The sequence below is a fragment of the Stigmatopora argus genome, chromosome 21 (genome assembly GCF_051989625.1).
Source record: "Stigmatopora argus isolate UIUO_Sarg chromosome 21, RoL_Sarg_1.0, whole genome shotgun sequence".
Classification (NCBI taxonomy): domain Eukaryota; kingdom Metazoa; phylum Chordata; class Actinopteri; order Syngnathiformes; family Syngnathidae; genus Stigmatopora; species Stigmatopora argus.
Window position 1 is genome coordinate 112757 of NC_135407.1, and position 19861 is coordinate 132617.

Here is a 19861-nt window from a genome sequence, read left to right on the forward strand (position 1 = left end):
CAAAAACTACGGTCAAATATCAGTTGTCTGTCTCCACCTAGCGGCCAAACGATGGCCCATGCGCCAAAGCTGAGCTGAACTTCAAAACAAGAAGCTTTTCCAATGAAGCCTTTCAAGGACAGTGGACCGTTTTAATGATTCATTCGATTGTATTATATATATATTATGTACTAATTAGATAGAAAGTGAATACGATTTGTAAAAAAATCATTCAATTCGAAAGAAAAGGACAAAAATACAATATTAAAGGTTGCAGCAGAGAATTGAACTCATTCCAGTTCAATGGCATTAAGAGGACTTTCTGTCTGTCTGTCTGTCTGTCTGTCTGTCAGTGCCATTGGCAGCGCTGGACGTCTAATCCAAGGGCGACAGCGTCAAATGGATTGGATGTCTAGCGTTCAAACCAATGCTCTATGAGGGGATAACTTTATACATATTTGAAACGTGTCCATGAAAGACTCGGGTCAACGTATCCATTTTTATTCACTCTCCAATGGTAAAAGAAGAGCGCAATCAGCAGCAGCGAGTGATACACTTTGAACATGCAGTGCGGGCGGCCAATAGCAAAAAGCGGGACGGGACGGGACGGGACGGGACAATATTCCTTCCAGCACAGATCCTCACAAGACAACAAACACCATACGTGCCAGCACAAACGCACAGGCAGCTCTCGTCCGCGAATGATAAAACTCATTGCGGATGACGACGATTGCACGTTGTGTAAAAAAAAAAAAAAAGAAGTAAAAATGTATGTAAAAAAGTATCAAAACAACACTCGGATTGAAGCGCATTATCCCTCTTTTGGATTGGTGAGGAGATCCTATTTTGTGCTTGTTCTGTTCAAGTATTCCCAAAAAATCGATGCAAAAAAAATGTCTGATTGCTCCAGTGGTTTTCACTGACCTCAATATCCAGTGTGGAGGGTTAGGGTTAGGGTTCAAAGAAAGATTGCAAAAGACTGTCTCAGGAGGCCAGTTTGGAGTAGCTGGAGGGGGAAAACTTTCGCTTGAGGTACTTGAGGACGTAGAGCGGCAAGCAGCTGACCAGCGTGATGGCGGACACCTTCCACAGGAAAGGCCACGTGGTGATGAAGCCCAAGTCTGAGGGCACAAAAACAACAAGCAAAAACGTTAGAAACATGCACACGCTCCAGAGTAGAAACAAGGATCGGGCTGGCGCAAAAGTCAAATCATAGTCCAACTAGAAATGTCAAGAAAAATCTATGCAAATCATGCCTCCTAGCATGCTTTGACTGCAACCTAGAGGATAGAAGAAGTACTGCATGTAACAAGGGGGAAGAGTGGTAGTACAGAAGGCCTGAGTCTCGCTACATTTTAGTTTAGGATATCAAATGGATGGATGGATGGATGGATGGATACTTTTTTTAAAGCCTTACGGGGCACTCGTTGCCGTTTACGTCATTATTTTGAAAATAATCGTTTTTTTTGTCTAGCCACATTTTCTCCTACAAAAAAGGACATTTCGTTTAAAAAAATAAAAATACGCTGGCTTTGTGGAAAACAAACAAACAAAAAAAAACAGTGACATGATACAAGCTGAGATAGGACAAGTTACAGGAACCATGCCAGGAGGTGAAACGCTGTGCGGAATGGACGGATGCTAATGAAAAATTCCGTGCCGACGTTCACGCGAGTATCAAACGGGTCACTGGACGGGCGGACGGACCTACCGAGAAAAGCTCCCAGGGACACCCTGCCCAGGCCTGAGAAGAGCGGCGCGTCAAGTGCAATCATTGAAAGGAAAGGGTTAGGAGCGTTGTCACAAAGATCCATCTGTCTGTCAGTCAGTCTGTCTGTCTGTCAGTCTGTTTGTTTGTTTGTTTGTCTCGCCGTCTGTCCGTGTGTCTCTCACCAAAGTACTCGTTGAGGAAGGCCAGCGAGGCCAAGTAGCAGCCCAGGCTGAGGAACTCGGCCAGCACCATCAGCCAGTGCCACGTGCGCACCGTCAGCGCCACCATCAGGAGCTCGGTCAGGATGAGAGCCGTGAAGGAGATGGCCACCACGTGCACCAGCTCCGACTCGAACAGGACCAGCGCCCCGTACATCAGGATGCCCCCTGGCGGTTCAAAGGAAAAGTCAGCGTAGCCGGAAAATGGCCACACGGTCGGTATGCGACATTTCTAACGACAAAATCGAAAATACGACACCGACACAGTGAAAATGTCACCTCTCCTCCTCCTCTTTTTTTTTCTTACCTTGATACACGCTGATCAAAACCCAAACCAGGAAGGTCTTGAAGGAAAGCGAACGGCCCTTGGTCAGGTCCTTGTAGAGCTCCGGGTAGAGCAGCGCCATCTCGGGCTTCACGTCCTGATCCAACACCAGCGAGAACACCGGGAACATGGTGTAGACCGTGGCGTAACTGCACCCAAAGTTGGCCTTTTAGGACCTTTTTTGGGTTTTGGCGCCACAAAAGGAGGTGGCCAACAAATGGCCTTTGGACGTAGCGTTTTGGTCAAATGAGCACCTACCCGACCATGAGGAAGCCCTGGTACAAGGGCACGGAAGCAAAGTAGAAGATGGACGAGAAGACGGCCTGAGGAAAGGAAAGGGTGCGTCGTGATCACCACCCGATTAAAAAAAAAAAAAGGACTAAAAAGACCCATTTGGGAGTGTCTTTGTCTCTCACCTGCATGGCGGAGATGATCATGCCGCGGTGCATGACAAACTGTCCCAGGGCCGCCGAGCGCTTGTAGCTGTTCCTGCCGTGCACCATGAGGAGCGGGCCGATGTGCTTGAACTGCGTGATGGAGAAGTCGGCCGCCAGAGACGCCTGTCTGCCCTCCTGGCGGAGGCGAGGCGCCGGGGTCAGACGGGTGCGGCGCGCCGGGCGGGGTCCCTCGGGACCGAGCCTCACCTTTCCCTCGATGCCAATGCCGCAGTCGGCCGCCTGGATCATGCTGACGTCGTTTCCGCCGTCGCCTAGACATCAGAGTGTCGGGGTCAGACAGAGAGAAGATAAAAAAGGAGATGAGCTCATCCCCAGGCCACCGTGAAGTTCACGGCCAGGCCAGGCCAGGCCAGGCCACCCACCCACGGCGCAGGTCCTGTTGGCGGTGTGCCGCTGGAGCAGCGTGACGATCTGGGCCTTTTGCGTGGGAGAACAGCGACAGCACACCACGGCGGGACACTGGCACGCCAGCTCCACAAACTCGTGCTCGTAGTAGCGCAGACACACCTCCAGGGAGTCGCCCGAGATGACCAGGGCGCAGTCGTGCTTCCTCCGGAAGGCGTTGAGCTCCAGGTGGGCTTCCCCCCGGTTGGTCACCTGAGCGCAAAGGAAGTCGCTGTCCAAACGTCCGCCGCGCGGCGTCACGCTTTGCGGGGAAACGTCTCGGGATGGAGACGTCCGGAAGCGTGGATTGAACGGTGACGTTAAGAGTGGCCAAAGCACCAACCGGGCGGAAAAGGTGCACGTCCTGGCTCCTGGAGACCAAATGAGAGCTTTTGGCGATGCACGTGGCCGTTTCCAGCTTGTCGCCGGTCAACATCCAGATCTAAAAATTAAAAAAAGAGCACGAGAAACAACATTTGAGCTTGTTCAAATCATCCGGATGGGCCCGGGTCATTGGCGGGGTCACGGTCGGTCAGTCCGGCGGCCCACCTTGATGCCGGCGTTCCTGAGCAGTTCCAGCGTGGGCCTGACGTCCGTCTGCAGCCGGTCCTCCACGCCGGTCAGGCAGAGCAGCTCCATCTCTCGCTCCAGACTCTCCACCACCGCCGCCACTTTGAGGGCGCGGTCGTGGACGCTCAGCTTGGCTTGGCTGTAGCGACCCTGCGGGTGGAGGTGGGCTCGTCGCGCTACCGCCACATCCCAAAAGCCCGAGGCAAACGCCAGCGGTACCTCAAAATCCTGGTATTGCTCCTCGGAAAGCGACTTCTTTGCCACGACCAACGTTCGCAGACCTTCTCTAGCCATGTTGCCACACTGACAAGACAGGGGGGGGGGGGAAACAAATCTATTAAGGCTCGTTCCGGAAGATGATTCCGAAATTGCACGTCGGCTTCCAAATTCTCCAAAAATAAACATTGGTCACTCTGGCCTTCCGGTGGCCATAAACTAACAGAGATGGGATTGGCTTCATTTAAAAATGAACGGGAGCGTTTTTATTGTATTATTTTTCCAGGTCAGAGCAACTGGAATGCGACTAGCGTTCGCGTTCCCCACGCCGCCGCGAATCGACGGATCATAAAATGTCCGCCGGTGCGACGCAGCCAAACATTAAGTGGCGGACGCGGCTTGATTTTGGGGTGAATACGAGGCCTCCATTGGATATTGACCAGCACGGCGTTAGCGTTCCATTGTTTGAGAATATGACATAGTGTAATTACTGAGCGACTATCTGGGTCACTAATTAAATCAAAAGTGGCCCCCGGCGCTCTACGACTCAATAACGCCAATATGATTATGATGAACAAGGACCTTCGACCGGGTGTCGACGCGGTCCGTTGATCCCTGGATGAACGTCCTGATTAGCAGAGGACATCCACGTCCCGTCATGGCACGGCAATAATAATTGTTTGAATCCATTCTCTGGCTCTCTATTTCAAGGATAAAAATAACTACCTCCTCTTCCAGCCAGTCGTTGTACTGGACTATGCTGGACATGGCCACGTCGGCGCCCTTCATGTAGAACGTGATGTCTCCCGTCGACTCCTCCTGAAGGGGGGAGAAAAAGAAGAAAAAAAAATACAAATCCATCAAACGGGTCGGCGGCGGGCGGGCGCCACGGCAACTTTAAGGAGGCGGCGTTCGGCCAGCGTCTGACCCTGACAATGATGCCCATGCGTTTGCTCTCCGACGTGAAGGGGAAGATCTCCAGGATGGCGTAGGACAGGATCTGCCCGCCGGGTGTCTTCAACTGAAGGGAGGACAGGTCTCGGTTCACCAGGGTGAGGCCCACGCTCTCCGTCCACTTCACCAGCGCCACCTGCCACCCGTCACCCGTCACGCGTTATCGTCTACTTCTTTCATCCAACCGGAGAGAGACATTTTACCATAGCAATTGGAACCATTGGCGAGCGTGACCTCCACTTTTGTGGAGGTCGTAGTCGTACCTCAAAAACAACTTGCCCCCCCAAATGCCCTACACACACCGATTATTTTTTGGAACCTCTTTTTGACCGGCAGTGGTGGGTGGCATCAAAAAGAGTCATTTGTGCGTGAAGGGGTTCAAGTATAAAAGTAAATAGAATTCAATTTAACGCGGCTAATCCCAGAGATTTTGCGTCCGTCTTTTTACACGGCTGTTGGTGGCGGATTTTGGAGAATGAGCGCCAAGTCCGAAACAATTGATCAACAGACTTTGCAGGAAAACCCTCTGTGCAGAGATATAGCAAAGCATTCAGGGACGTCCGTCCGGCGCCAGATGAGCGCTTTCCGGCGCCCCACGAGTTCACCCGCTCGCCCCGCCCCCACTGAAGCTAGCGTTCAGCTGCACACAGCACTCAATTCTCAATGGCTTGGTTTTCAATTTGGCTCACTCAAAGGTTGTTATTATACTCGGAGCTACAAATTGGGACTTCCTGTTAATAGCCACTCATCCCTCGGCGCGCACACACACACACACACACACACAAAAGCCTTTGAGCCGTCTTCCTCACTCAACACATGCCAATCATTATCCGGCGTGCGAGCGTACGACGGTAGACGACCAATCCGTTTGAACGGGGTTGGTTCACCCTCCCACTTGAAATTACCTCATCGGGACTGGAGGCCTGATAGGCGCGGTTGTCGTCGCCGAAGTCGCGCTCGGCCTCCGCCGAATCCGTCTCGCCACACGACTCGTAGACGGGCGTGACATTGTGGCACAGCGCGATGGCTTTCGTCGCCTCGTGAATGCGGCTGCTGACGCTCTTGCGGATTTTGGGGCCCGGCGCTTGGGAGGCTTGGGACTTCTGGGACTTCTGGGACGCCGTCGCCGTCGCCGCCGCGCTCCCGCTAGCCGAATTCTGAGCAGGAATGACAGTCGGACTTTGAAAATGGCGCTAAATCCCGACGTGGTCTCATCTGATCGTTACGGCACGCCGGACGGGCAATGAAAAAAAACAATCCTTGCATCCAAAAGTCATGAACAAATTCCATTTGAGCGCTGCTCCATTCAAATCGCTTGTTCTGACCTGAGCGTAGGATTGGATGATATGACTCTGGATCTCATCCATGGTGTCGGTACCATAGGATACCGTTCCCAGGTGCAGCCGCTTGAACACCATCTCGTTTTGTGTCAAAGTGCCTGCGGGTTGTTGTTGTTTTTTTAAGCCCAAATCTCAATGATTTCACAGCGGCGTACGCTAAAAGAAAAACGAGGGCACTTGCCCGTTTTGTCGGTCAACAGGTAGACCAGTCGTCCCAGTTCTTCGGGGATGGTGCTGGTCCTCACCACCGTGCCAGGAATGTTGTCATCCTTGGTGATCATCCAGCCGTAGGCCGCTTTGCCCATGTCCAGGTTGACCCGCAGGCTGTAAACGGGCACGCCACGACAAACATGACTTTTGGCCTTTCCTTGACTAGCGCCATCTCGACTGTTGAGACGGAAGCATTTTCACATCTACGGCTAAATGAATCATTGCTAAGCACGTAGGACAAGAAAACCCGAGTCACGGATTAGACTCTTGCCAAGTACCTTATGGGGATGATGTAGGAGAATAGGACGACAAAGCGAAAGAGGTTGCGGAACCACGGGCCCACAAAGCCGTGCAGCGCTTCCATGACGATGGCCAGAAGCAACAGGGCCAAAAACAGAGCCTTGGTCAGCCGGTTCAGCTCCAAATCAAGTAGTCCCACCTGTGGAAAGACCAGAGGGGGGAGGGGGGAGTGGTGGGGGCCACACCATTTTTAGTTCATGGCTAATACATTGCACCGGACATTGAGCCAAATAACACCAATGGGAATGTAAGAAAACGCTTCTCACTTGCACGCTTTTGTCATGTAAATCACGCCTACAACATGAAGCCTTCTTTTTCTTTTTTTGCAAACTATGTTGTCGACATTGAATACGATCCGAGGTCAAAGGAGTTCTCATATTGGGATGGCACGAGGGAGAAAAGGGAGCAAAAAGGGGGGTGTGGCCTCAAAGTTGCCTTTTATTTTTCAAGTGCATCTCGCGCCCAATGGAGCATGTGGGAAAAAGATGTCAAATAAAGAAGCGGGCCGACCCGCTTTTGGCAACGTACACGGGGGGTGGGCTTTCATGTGACGTGGGGCCCCGACAACGACAAAACAAAACAAAACAAAACTCCAACATAACATTTCCCTGCACTCAAGGAGCCACGATGAATAGAACTAAGGCGAGCAGGGACGGAGAAGGAGAATTCCTGCGCTGCTACCGGACCCCCGGCGAGCGCAACCCCCCCCCTACGAGAACCGGCCCGGTATATCGGGAGATGTTAAAACGCGCAGTCGCCGAGCGCGGAGTGGGCGGAGGGGTCCGACCGGGGGGGGCGGCGACGACCTTGGCGCTCGAGCTATTGAGAAAAACAGAAAAGGAGGCGGCGAGCTGGGATTCAAATGAAGAAAAATGAAGACGGAGCGCACGGCTGAAAAGCCAAAGGATGGCCTTCGGTCCGTCGGAACAATGAGCGCTCTTGGTTTCCCGGGCCCCGGACGGGGATGGGATCAAGTCATTACGGGGCCGGTCCCAGTGTGGGGAGGGGGCGGGGCGTGAGGGCTCAATTACCTCAACCTTGGAGATGTGATCAGTGAATAAAAAAACGCATTTCACTCGAATGAATGCTTGGGAGGCTGGCTTAAATGTGCGGGTGAAATCTGCCTTCCTACGATACTTGGGGTTTCTTTTGCTCACTCACGTTGGCAAAACCGAGTTTGGGCCACCAAAGGAAGGATGGCTTAGTGGTAGCCTTTCTTCGTACTCGAAAGAAACCCTCGCTGCACCCAAACTATTCCCGTCACGCGCAAAAAGACAATCCTCGTCTGGCGTCCCGTCAGCCAGACGGTTGTAGCGCCCGGATCCTAGCGGGCCAAAAAGATTGCGCCGCGCCAATATCGACCGGAACGCCCGGCGATCTCCAGCGAGCGTATCGGCACTTGTGACATGGGCGCCTTGAAATATTGACTTCCTCTCAGACCGGAGGCGCTATACGCTAAACGTTTGGCTGGATTGAAATTGTGGCTGCGAACGCGCAATGGCCATTAAATACGTCCAAAATGTTTTCTTTCCAAGTGGCAGAAAATCCCATAGATGTAAATACTACAAGGACCCACGTAAATGCCACAGGAGAGAAAAATCTAAGAATTGATCCAAAACACCAGAGCATTAGCTGATGCTAAAGTGCATGGAGAATGTCAGTGATGTGATACAAATGCCCTTTTTTCCCTTCCCTCGAATTGTGTGACTTGAAGCACACCGTCTGTGTCACTCCAAAGCTCCCACAGCCAATGGAGAAGCGACACATTTGTTTTCCGCGCTGAAATCCTAAACAGGACATGTGAAACCTCAGTCCGCCGAGCGTCAAAATCATTTTCATCAATCTGTGGGAACAAAACACTCGACTGGGGATTGTGCCGGATTAACTCCTCGCTGGAAAATGTCATTTAAATCCCTCCCTTAGTTAATTTCCCTTTTGGGTAATTAGCCAACGGCGCTGACCTTTTCCCTTTTAACAAGACAAGCTTTACCAGGAAAGTCAAGGTTACCACACACACACACATATACACCCACGCACACACACACACACACACACACACACACACAAAACACCTCAAGGGCAGAAATGGATTGATTGGCGATTTAGAGGTACCGTTTATAACATTTCATTCACCGCCACGGACACACGTGATCATCAACTGGATCTCAATATACAGTACTTTAGGGCCACCTGGATCATTGCAGAATCGGGGGTCAGTAAAAACGGCTAGCTAGCATCTGTACTCCCGAGATAAAGCTAGCCTTTGCCCTTAGTCCGTCACTGTGATTATGCCAAGTATCCCAACTATTAAACAAAAAAATGTGAGCGCTGTCTGACAGATCTTGGCCTATCCCTAACCCTAACCCTAACGTTCTCCAACTCTAGGCACGGCGTGTTCCCCACAAGAAAAAGGCCAAAGAAGCGCTCACCTTATTTTTGGCGTCTGACGTGTTGAGTACACTGCGAGTCTCCTTGCCGGTGTAAATCACCACGCCGATCACCGTGCCTGGCAAACAAAAACCGGGGGAGGGAGCAACGGTGTTCATTAGGCAGGCCCCAAACTCACACGTTCATTTTGTCCAGATGAAGCACACGGGAGGAAACACAATAAGGGCATGGTGTTTCGTCGTCGTCGTCGTCGTCGCTCCCGTCATGCGTTTAATGCGCAGGGCGCTTTCACAGCTCATAAAATCCAATCCATACGCCGCCATCTTTACTCGCCAATTCATTAAGGTGGCCTTAAAACAAAGGCCCACGGGGTCATTAATATTGGATGAAACTGCAAGTTTAATGCGGGAACTAAACAAAATAAATAAAATAAAAAAAGGCCCGTGAAAGAGATGAAAAAGTTGGTGGGAGGTGATCAAACGCTCGCCGTGAACAACGATGCCAAACAGATGACGGCGTGTATGGTAATGTGTTGTGAAAGACGATACGTGTGGTGAAATGGTAGTCTTTGGAAAGGTCTCCACTCAGCTCCACAATGAGAAAAGTTGAAAGAGGCTCACCCGAGGCTACCACCGTGCTGGCCCACAGCGTGTTTTGGATGCTCAGACTCTCGCGGACTTGAGGCTCGGCGTCTTCCTACAGGGCCACAGAGAAAAAGAAGATCAAGCCAGACCCAAGCCAATCTTACACTGGCCCACAGCTAGCCAACACGTCCATACTAGAAGGAGCAGCATCATGCCCATTCAATTGTGCTTAGAAATGGGGGGAAAAAAACAGTCTTTGCTGTGAGGCTAGGGGATATATATCTTTAAAGTTCAAGAAGTTTTAAGTGGCGGTATCACTTTTATTCACTCTAATATGGGAGAAGGTAGTATGAGAAAATCTCCAATTTCCAAAGGTGAGCAGGCTGTCAACTTTTCACTTGTGTAATTGGCTCCCACATATATAGCCACACAGGAGCTCTTATTGACACTGTGGGAAATGACAACTAAACCCCAAAAAGTTTTAGCGAGGTCACGCACGTAAGATTTCAGAAATAAATGAGGCTCCTTGTTGGAGGGCTGATGTTAGGATCTCCTTTCACGGCTCGCTCTCTCTCTCTCTCTCTCTCTCTCTCTCTCTCTCTCTTTCTCTCTCTTTCTCTCTCTAGTCAAGGCAAACGCATTAAAAAGGCTTCGACTCAAATGACCGGCCTGATGTCATAATTATGATAGCCAAGCAGCCGCATCCTGTCAAGTGAACAAGTGCATGAAAAATAAATGGCGGGCGCGCTGACATTGTCACCTAACCCTCTGCGGTGGTGGCTGGTTTAAAAAAAACAAAATATAAAATAAAGTGGGTTCATTTTCTCTGGGTCTATGGGAAGCCCTTTTTTTTTCTCTCCCCGCCATCTTGCTCGGATTCAAAGCGCACGATATGCAAAGGAAGGCCGCGGAGGAAGTGCTCGCTCGCTAAGCCTGGTGTGTGGCCAAGAGTGAAGACAGACCACAAAGGCTGCCTTTGTAGTAGGACCCCCGTCTTGGCGGGGGCCACGCTAATCTGCTATTAATACAAAAATATATATACACAAAAAAACGGGGAGCAAGACAGGATAGATGGGAGCGCGCTCGCTGGCCCGCGTGTGATGTAAGAGGGACGTTAAGACAAGACCCCCATTGTCGCCAGCGCGGCCACAAATAGCTGGCCAACATCTACTTCCACGGGAAATCAATAAAACAAGTGTACCCGTGTGAAGTTTCCCTCAAAAGTGTGGATGTCCAGCTGAGGCTTGTGAGCGTAGACAAAGGCGTTGATGGAGAAGAGATCCTGCACAAGAAAGACGCAAATCATCAGGAAGGGCCACTTACTTGTAAATGACCCGGCTTTCATACGGCTTCCACATTTTTTGCCCTTCTATACACCTGTTCCATTTTAGATGCTGGATACCAATGACCATTAAACCAGCAGCCACTCAGATGACCGACAAGGAATACCATCCGATGATACAAGTGGACGATCAAACCTTTTACGAATAAATTATGGCAGCTCAAAAGATACACTTTGCCCATTGCAAAGAATGTAAAGGCCATTCAACTGTACCAGTCCCCCCCCCCCCCAAAAAAAAGCCTAATGGAAAAAGTCTTGATGATATTTACCCCAACTGCTGGAAGGCGCTGCGTGCAGCCCACAGCCACTTTCAGCTTCCAGTCCGTCTCGCCATCCAGTTGGTCGGTTCGAATGAAGCACGCGCCTGGATCACATCAGATGTCATGGTGAGTTCTCCTTCTGCTTGAGCTGCAGCTGTTTAAATCATGACTGAAACATTCATATTAGCTACGGTTCTGCCATTGTTCATCATCATTCACGCTATGAATCATTTCAACGTACAACGTGTCCCTTGAGGGTTAACCATGATGGAGAGAGAGCAAGCGGACCATTCACGCTTGTCGGCAGTTTGGCCCGCCAAAGACAAATATGCGCTGGTGCTTGCCGCGCGTGTCCAAGGCATAAATGTGTCAACAACACCACGGCCCAACCTATTATTGCGATATACAGATTGACGGCGACGGCGGAACGATCGGACGCGGCTCATTGATTCGTTCGCTTCATTCCTCGCTCCGACAACGTGAATCGTACGAATCGCTGGAACGGCTCATCCCGTGGCGTCCGGACAGCGAGAGGGCGTCGCGAGTCGCATTTTCAAGCCGACGCCCTTGGTCAGGGAGCTACAAAAGGTGTATCAAAGTTCAACGGGATGCCCCCGGTGGCGCCCCTGGGAGATTTATCTCAGCGTTTAAGTCGGTCGGAAAGAGCGGAGGTTGGTGGGCCAACTCACCGTTCTTCTCCGAAGTCCTCAGGAATATCATGTCTGCCGGAATCCTTTGGTTCTAGGATGAACACAAAAGGTGGAGGGAGGAGAGTTACCAACCGCAATTATGGCTGAAATACTGATGAATAATTAAACAAGGTCCCCAGTAGGAGGCGGGTGACTGACTTCATTAAAAAAAATAAAAAAGTGTGACATTAAAGCTCGTTTTCACTTTCTGGCAATTAGCAAGATGGCCATGTCCAGACAATGAGCTGGAAGAAGCATCACTCGTGTCTGTAGGACAGTCGTTAAATATGGCTTTTTAAACTTTCTGAATTGACGCACTTGACCGGTGCATTGGCCCCCTCTCGCGTTAAAAGGAAGCGCCAGGTTGCCACTTTTTGTGCCTTTTCAAAAATGCACACGCTCACCTTCTCAACGATAATCAGGTCCCCCACTTGGATTTCGGAGCTTTTCACCTGCATTTTACCTGCGGGAAGGAAAAATAAAAGCCACAAGTCAACGGCAACATCTAAAGCCAGGCCTGACAAATCAGTCACCCGTTGACTTACCGCGCGGCGTCAGCTTGCCGTACAGCTGCGAGTTCATCTCCTTGTCCCGCCGGTGGCGCCGTACCTCGTCCGCGGCCTCGCGCGCCATGGTGACGGCCACCACGAAGCCCTGCCGGGAGGGGAGCAGAGGGGAGGGAGGTCCAATTGAAACGCAATTGGACGTGCTCTGGAATGACAGCGGCTTCTAATATTGTATCCTAAAGATGGGCGGCTGCAGGCTTTACCAGGGGCGCCCAGTACGTGTACAGGTATCCGATCTTCAGAGAAGGCACAAACTGGGAGCAGGCCACCACCAGGAAGTAGAGGTTGAGGAAGAACTTGAACTGCTGATAAAGAACCTGAGCAAAAGCACGCAAGACGTCAACAGACGGCGTCCGACTTTACCGGAGCGTCTCCGGTTAACGGGATCTGGCTCGGGTCGCGCTTTGAATAATGCTGGTAATAATGAGAGCGCCGGCGGATCAATAGGTGCTTAACGAAGCCCGTGACCTTTAGGGCGGCGCGGGGCTAAACTCAATTTGCGGCCCTTTAATAATTCAAAGCCCAGGGAGAGCATTTGTTCGGAATACGGCGAAGGACGCGAGCCCCTTCGTTACCAGGCCGTCGGCTTTGGAACGGGTGAGCCGGATGGCGAGTAAAATTGCCCAACACCCGTTGGTGGTGTTTGTCTATGGCGGTTTAAGGGACCGAAAGGACCCCAAAAAGGTGTCATTCATAGTAGTCAAGCCATTACCCCTGGCACAAAGGTGAAGATGTTGTACTTCTGGTTGCGGATGGAGTTTTTGGGAAACTTCTCCTGGCACTTCTCCGGGTGGCCCAGCCACACGCTGCGGGCCTTGGCTTCCTTCTTGCGCCCACACATTCGGAGCAGCCAATCGCAGCAGCTGCGGGTGACATCGTGCCATCTTAAATCCATGATCGACGACTCGCTAAGAGCAAAGTTAAGGCGGATGGATTTATGACAGCGGGGCAAACAAAGAGCCAGGTTGGACTTTGGATCGGCGCGTTCCCGACGACACGCCGGCAGATCTGCCGCCTTTAATACAAATGGCGCCCGTCCGTCCGTCACCGCGTGTGAATAAAGGCATTTGATTTGCAGAAATCCAATCCTTTCTCTAGACACCTTCTTGATTTTTTCGCACGCACAAGGTCCGCTTTTTGAATTTTGCTGGCGAGCCCAGACACCAAGAGTCACCTCGGCCGGCGTAAAGGGTCACGGCCATTGACTTGGCTTTTCCACCTCGTAAGCCAGAAAATTCACATTACAGCGACTTTGGCGGCGACGGCTTTCGACCGTGTTTGTGTTTTGCCGGCGCGGTGCTCCGCCTCGGTGCGCTCGGGGTCCAGATTCGTACGGCAGATTATTTGAGCAAATGAATGCTATTTAAACAACGCCTCCGTTTGAACAGCGGCGGCTTAGTCGGCCAGTGAATTATTTGCCTTTTATAATCCCACGCAGTGCACACACAAAATTACTGGAAAGCATCAAGCTGCTCAGCTGTGAAAAATCCAATTTGTTCATTAGCCAGGGGGCGCCAAGGGCGCCGTGGATTCGGGCCCGAGACGCCCCGCCGGCCGGGGAGAAGCTAACGGCGAGCGCGTGGAGAGCCCAACTTCCTCGGAGCCCGGCCCGGCGAAAAGCTTTTTTCGGGAGGGGGACGGAAAGCCCCCCGGGACTTGCCGAAAACTAGTGATCCCGGTGGCGACTTTGGGCGTCACGCGCGGCAGCCGCGGCGTTCGCAAGTGAACTGGCACTTGCGCCTATGCAATTCTTATGCCAAGCCTAACATTTACAGAATGAGCAAAATGTCATGGAAGTTAAATAAGGGTCACAGAATGCTGAACAGACACTTCTCATTGGACTGTGCAACCGCTCCCCGGGTTTGTTCATTTGAGACCGATTTTTGCGGCTCTTTGGCCAATTTGGAGTAGCATCTTTATCCTACTAGTAGCATCTTTATCCTACTAGATTTCTGTTCCGTGAGGTTTTTTTTATCCTAGTAGATTTCTAATGTTTCGGTTGAAAGAGTGCGGTACCTTCCACAGAGGACTCGCCAGCCGCCCAGGAGGAACCAGCCCACGCCCCGCCGTCGGCGGTCGGCTCTGGCCCGGGGTAACGTCTGGTAGTCGCTCTCGTCGTTCTCCAAGGCCTCGTCGGACATCATCAGCGGCATCTCGTCCAGGCTCGACGGCTCATCGTCGACGGAGAACCTGCCGGGATCGAAGCCGTGCTTAAGGGATGCGACATTCGGGCACCGCCAGTCGTCCGCGCCATTGTTTGCTTTGCAGCTTCGGGTAAACACACTTGGAGTGTACTTTGAAAACCTGTTATGCTAAGGATGGAACCGTGACTAGTCTCTTGGAATTGGTCCTTGTCACCACTGGTACTGACTGCCATTTAACAGTTGATTCTGAGGCCAGAGAGGGGTGGACTTTTTACATTTAGTGCGTGTGACTTACATTTTGGTGTGCTCAGTAGCCTGATCATTTCAGTACAGTGGAACACCCCTACATACGAGCTTAATTGGTTCCGTATGTCGATCCTCTCGTCACTCGAACGAACGTTTCCCATTGAAATGAACTAAAAACAAATTCCTTCCTTCCAAACCCTCTGAAAAAACACCAAAAACACGATGTATTGGATTGGGAATTTTTTTTTATTTCTTCTAATTCTAATATATAATAATTATTTGCTCAAAATGTTCCTTGTATCTCGAAATGCTCATATGTAGAGATACCACTGTAAATAGATAGGTCTAAAGCAGTCGTCGTGGGCCGCTGTGGGTGGGGAGCGAGTAGCTTTTCGTTCAAGTCATACAGCACCAACCGAGTTGACTGACAAAGTTGAACCAGCGGGGGTTGGGCTGCAAGAAGCACCTGACGCCAATCCACTGATTGCACTCGCAGGACACTAGTATTGCGGAAAGCTTTCCTCTTTGGAGGTTGAAACAAAAGCACTCCCTTTTGCCCTTTTTTGAGTTTGCCCAGCCCTCTTAAATAAATGCCTAGTCTTATGGGAGGGACGCTATGTCTTCCTTCATATGTCCAATGCTTCAATTTCCTCAAGGTGCTCGCTTGCTCTTCAATGGTCAAAAGTTTGCGCTTTAATGGTCCACGTTTGAAATAGGTCCAAAAAAAGGGTTGAACTGGCTTTGACAGTTGATACCAGGCAGGGGTGGCTTTGCAAAGATGAAAAAGGCACATACATAGGTGACAAAATTGAATCACCGGGGGTTGGGCCGCTGTGGTGGGGAGCGAGTAGCTTTTCGTTCAAGTCATCCAGCACCCAACGAGCTGGCAAACTTGAACCAGCGGGGGTTGGGCTGCAAGAAGCACCTGACGCCAATCCACTGATTGCACTCACAGGACACTAGTATTGTGGAAAGCTTTCCTCTTTGGAGGTTGGAACAAAAGCACTCCCTTTTGCCCTTTTTTGAGTTTGCCCAGCCCTCTTAAATAAACATACCTGTCAACCTCTGCCGATAACTGCCCTTATAAATGATTATGATTCCCCTTACAAACCCCCCAAAAACCTTACAAACACCGTACAACACGTACAGTGTTTGTAAGGTTCTTTTGGGATTTGTAAGGGGAATCATAATCATTTATAAGGGCAGTTATCGGCAGAGGTTGACAGGTATGAATAAATGCCTAGTCTTATGGGAGGGACGCTATGTCTTCCTTCAATATGTCCAATGCTTCAATTCCTTCGAGGTGCTCGCTTGCTCTTCAATGGTCAAAAGTTTGCGCTTTAATGGTCCACGTTTGAAATAGGTCCAAAAAAAGGGTTGAACTGGCTTTGAAAGTTTCTACCAGACAGGGGTGGCTTTGCAAAGGTGAAAAAGGCACATACATAGGTGACAAAATTGAATCACCGGGGGTTGGGCCGCTGTGGCTGGGGAGCGAGTAGCTTTTCATTCAAGTCATACAGCACCAACTGAGTTGACTGACAAAGTTGAACCAGCGGGGGTTGGGCTGCAAGAAGCACCTGACACCAATCCACTGATTGCACTCGCGGGACACTAGTATTGCGGAAAGCTTTCCTCTTTGGAGGTTGAAACAAAAGCACTCCCTTTTGCCCTTTTTTGAGTTTGCCCAGCCCTCTTAAATAAATGCCTAGTCTTATGGGAGGGACGCTATGTCTTCCTTCATATGTCCAATGCTTCAATTTCTTCGAGGTGCTCGCTTGCTCTTCAATGGTCAAACGTTTGCGCTTTAATGGTCCACGTTTGAAATAGGTCCAAAAAAAGGGTTGAACTGGCTTTGAAAGTTTCTACCAGGCAGGGGTGGCTTTCCAAAGGTGAAAAAGGCACATACATAGGTGACAAAATTGAATCACCGGGGGTTGGGCCGCTGTGGGTGGGGAGCGAGTAGCTTTTCGTTCAAGTCATACAGCACCCAACGAGCCGGCAAACTTGAACTAGCGGGGGTTGGGCTGCAAGAAGCACCTGACGCCAATCCACTGATTGCACTCGCAGGACACTAGTATTGCGGAAAGCTTTCCTCTTTGGAGGTTGAAACAAAAGCACTCCCTTTTGCCCTTTTTTGAGTTTGCCCAGCCCTGTTAAATAAATGCCTAGTCTTATGGGAGGGACGCTATGTCTTCCTTCATATGTCCAATGCTTCAATTTCCTCGAGGTGCTCGCTTGCTCTTCAATGGTCAAAAGTTTGCGCTTTAATGGTCCACGTTTGAAATAGGTCCAAAAAAGGGTTGAACTGGCTTTGAAAGTTTCTACCAGGCAGGGGTGGCTTTGCAAAGATGAAAAAGGCACATACATAGGTGACAAAATTGAATCACCGGGGGTTGGGCCGCTGTGGGTGGGTGGGGAGCGAGTAGCTTTTCATTCAAGTCATACAGCACCAACCGAGTTGACTGACAAAGTTGAACCAGCGGGGGTTGGGCTGCAAGAAGCACCTGACGCCAATCCACTGATTGCACTCGCGGGACACTAGTATTGCGGAAAGCTTTCCTCTTTGGAGGTTGAAACAAAAGCACTCCCTTTTGCCCTTTTTTGAGTTTGCCCAGCCCTCTTAAATAAATGCCTAGTCTTATGGGAGGGACGCTATGTCTTCCTTCATATGTCCAATGCTTCAATTTCCTCGAGGTGCTCGCTTGCTCTTCAATGGTCAAAAGTTTGCGCTTTAATGGTCCACGTTTGAAATAGGTCCAAAAAAAGGGTTGAACTGGCTTTGAAAGTTTCTACCAGACAGGGGTGGCTTTGCAAAGGTGAAAAAGGCACATACATAGGTGACAAAATTGAATCACCGGGGGTTGGGCCGCTGTGGCTGGGGAGCGAGTAGCTTTTGGTTCATAAGTCATACAGCACCCAACGAGCTGGCAAACTTGAACCAGCGGGGGTTGGGCAAGAGAAGCACCTGACCGCGATCCACTGATTGCACTGGCAGGACACTAGTATTGTGGGAAGCTTTCCTCTTTCAGGGTTGAAACCAAATAAATAAAAATAAATAAAATCAGACTTAGGCTTGTCATCATCATTGACTAGACAAAAGCCTAATTGTCATCATACCCAGCTGCGTATGACGAAATTGAAGGTGCTTCTCCACGAAGTGCACTTTTCTCAGGCAACGGTTCAGACTTGCTGGCATTCTGCCGTGATGGATACATCGCATCACCTCCCGAGCGCAACCAGCTCCCGGCGAAAACACCCCCACACTCACTGTGGTCCTTATTTTGCCCAGCCCTATTAAATATTATGGGATGCTACGTTTTCCTTCATGTCCAATGCTTCAATTTTTTGAAATAGGTCCAAAAAAAGTATTGAACTGGCTGCTTTGTGTTTTCCAAGCCATCAGGCACAAACATAGGTGACAAAGTTGAGCCACAATGATAAACAGCCTCTCATGTCTTGGCCATCTGGCTTTCTCGCATCTCGAAATTTTTCTCGTATCTAGATAGAATTATTTGCTCGAAATTTTTCTCGTATCTAGAGATAATTATTATTATTATTTTATTATTATTATTTTTTATTATTATTTTATTATTATTATTTTATTATTATAATTTTTTATTATTATTTTGTATTATTATTTTATTTATTTTATTTATGTTTTATTTGTTTATTGTTTTTTTGTTTTTAATATTATTAGACATTAACTGTATTTGCTGGTTTTATTAACAAGATTAAACTGGAAAGTAAATAACTAATTATTTGCTCGAAATTTTCCTTGTATCTCGAAATGCTCGTATGTAGAGGTACCACTGTATATACATTTGACGGTGTACAGAAGCGTATTCTTGCTGCACACAAATACACGTTTTTTCAGCAATACAATAATAAAAAAAAAACGTCAATTTTTATTGTAGTTTTTTTATTGCTTTGGTTGAAATGTAACTTATTGGCTCAATTGCGGCCTCTTGAATCAAATCGTAGTATAAACTTGGTGACATCAGAAAATATCCCCGTCCAAAGATTTGACATGGTATTAGAACGGCATGTAACGGGAATTAACCTCGTTCGGTGCGCGTAATGATGATAGACGTCCAATCGTGCGGCTCTTTTCTCCTCCTTATTTAAATGAGATGATCTCTAGTAGACGTCCAATTGCCACCTTCCTACGTCGTACGCTATCAATGGCTGCCAATGGGTTAAAACCGATGTTACATTTGTAAAATACACAAAAATGAGAAAATTCCATGGGGCTTGTTTTGACAAAGGTGTAAAAGACACTTAACACTTTAAAACTGGAAACGTATGACGTTACAATTCAGTTCCGGAATACGCTTCCGTAAACGAGTGGCCAATAGTACCGATTGATTCCCTGTCATGTGTCTTTATTTGACGGGCGCAACACAGCGGACACTCTCGCAAGATTAGTGCAGCGGGAACCACGGGAGGGGCGTTTACTCGTTTTTATCACGGCACAACAACTAATATTGATAACGTTCGACCGAATAAAAGGTGTCTGTTAATAGCCGTTCACTGACCGTCAACTACAAATAAGAAAACGAAACTAAATTAGACGGAAGTCAACAAAGCTACTAGCCGCCCCAGCTAACATTTCGCCATTGTAAACACGCGCATGAAGCCACTCCATTTGTCAGCAGAAAAGAAAAGCTCAGTATTTGAACACTTTCACTCATCGCTCGACCTTGGAAATTGATGTAAAAAATAGCAGAAATACCTCGGTTGTCTGACAGATTGGTAGAAATAGTGGCTCCTTCTCAAGCTCTTCCGTATCGGATCCAAGGGGATGCCGTCAGCCATTTTGGACACAAAGTCTATCCGGTGACGTCACTAGGCCCGTTTGGCGATTTAAGACGCGTTCACTAAATCGTGTAGCTCATCCTTTTTGTTTTCTTTGTGCATGAATTATTATTATTATTATTTTATTATCTACAGTAAGCAAATACGCGTTCTATGTCATGT

General features: G+C 49.3%; 1 protein-coding gene across 4 annotated transcripts; it reads right to left on the reverse strand.

Annotated features, from left to right (window-relative positions):
* Positions 1-464: 464 nt before the first annotated feature.
* atp9b (ATPase phospholipid transporting 9B) lies at positions 465-19738 on the reverse strand. 4 transcript variants are annotated; one of them, XM_077590666.1, is made up of 28 exons: positions 19617-19738; positions 14511-14684; positions 13207-13357; positions 12698-12811; positions 12474-12582; positions 12333-12391; positions 11929-11980; positions 11249-11343; positions 10839-10919; positions 9674-9749; positions 9095-9171; positions 6644-6804; positions 6337-6479; positions 6141-6253; positions 5721-5972; positions 4790-4951; positions 4588-4680; positions 3865-3948; positions 3625-3784; positions 3419-3517; positions 3054-3288; positions 2878-2942; positions 2650-2805; positions 2492-2556; positions 2216-2382; positions 1873-2076; positions 1691-1723; positions 465-1100 (listed from the first exon to the last, which is right to left on the reverse strand). In XM_077590666.1, exons 1-28 carry the CDS (start codon positions 19697-19699, stop codon positions 938-940), a joined length of 3426 nt encoding a protein of 1141 aa, XP_077446792.1. In that variant the 5' UTR covers positions 19700-19738; the 3' UTR covers positions 465-937. The 4 variants fall into 4 exon arrangements, with proteins under 4 accessions (XP_077446792.1, XP_077446793.1, XP_077446795.1 ...); XM_077590667.1 differs by having other exon boundaries at positions 3625-3795; XM_077590669.1 differs by lacking the exon at positions 1691-1723 and having other exon boundaries at positions 3625-3795.
* Positions 19739-19861: the final 123 nt, after the last annotated feature.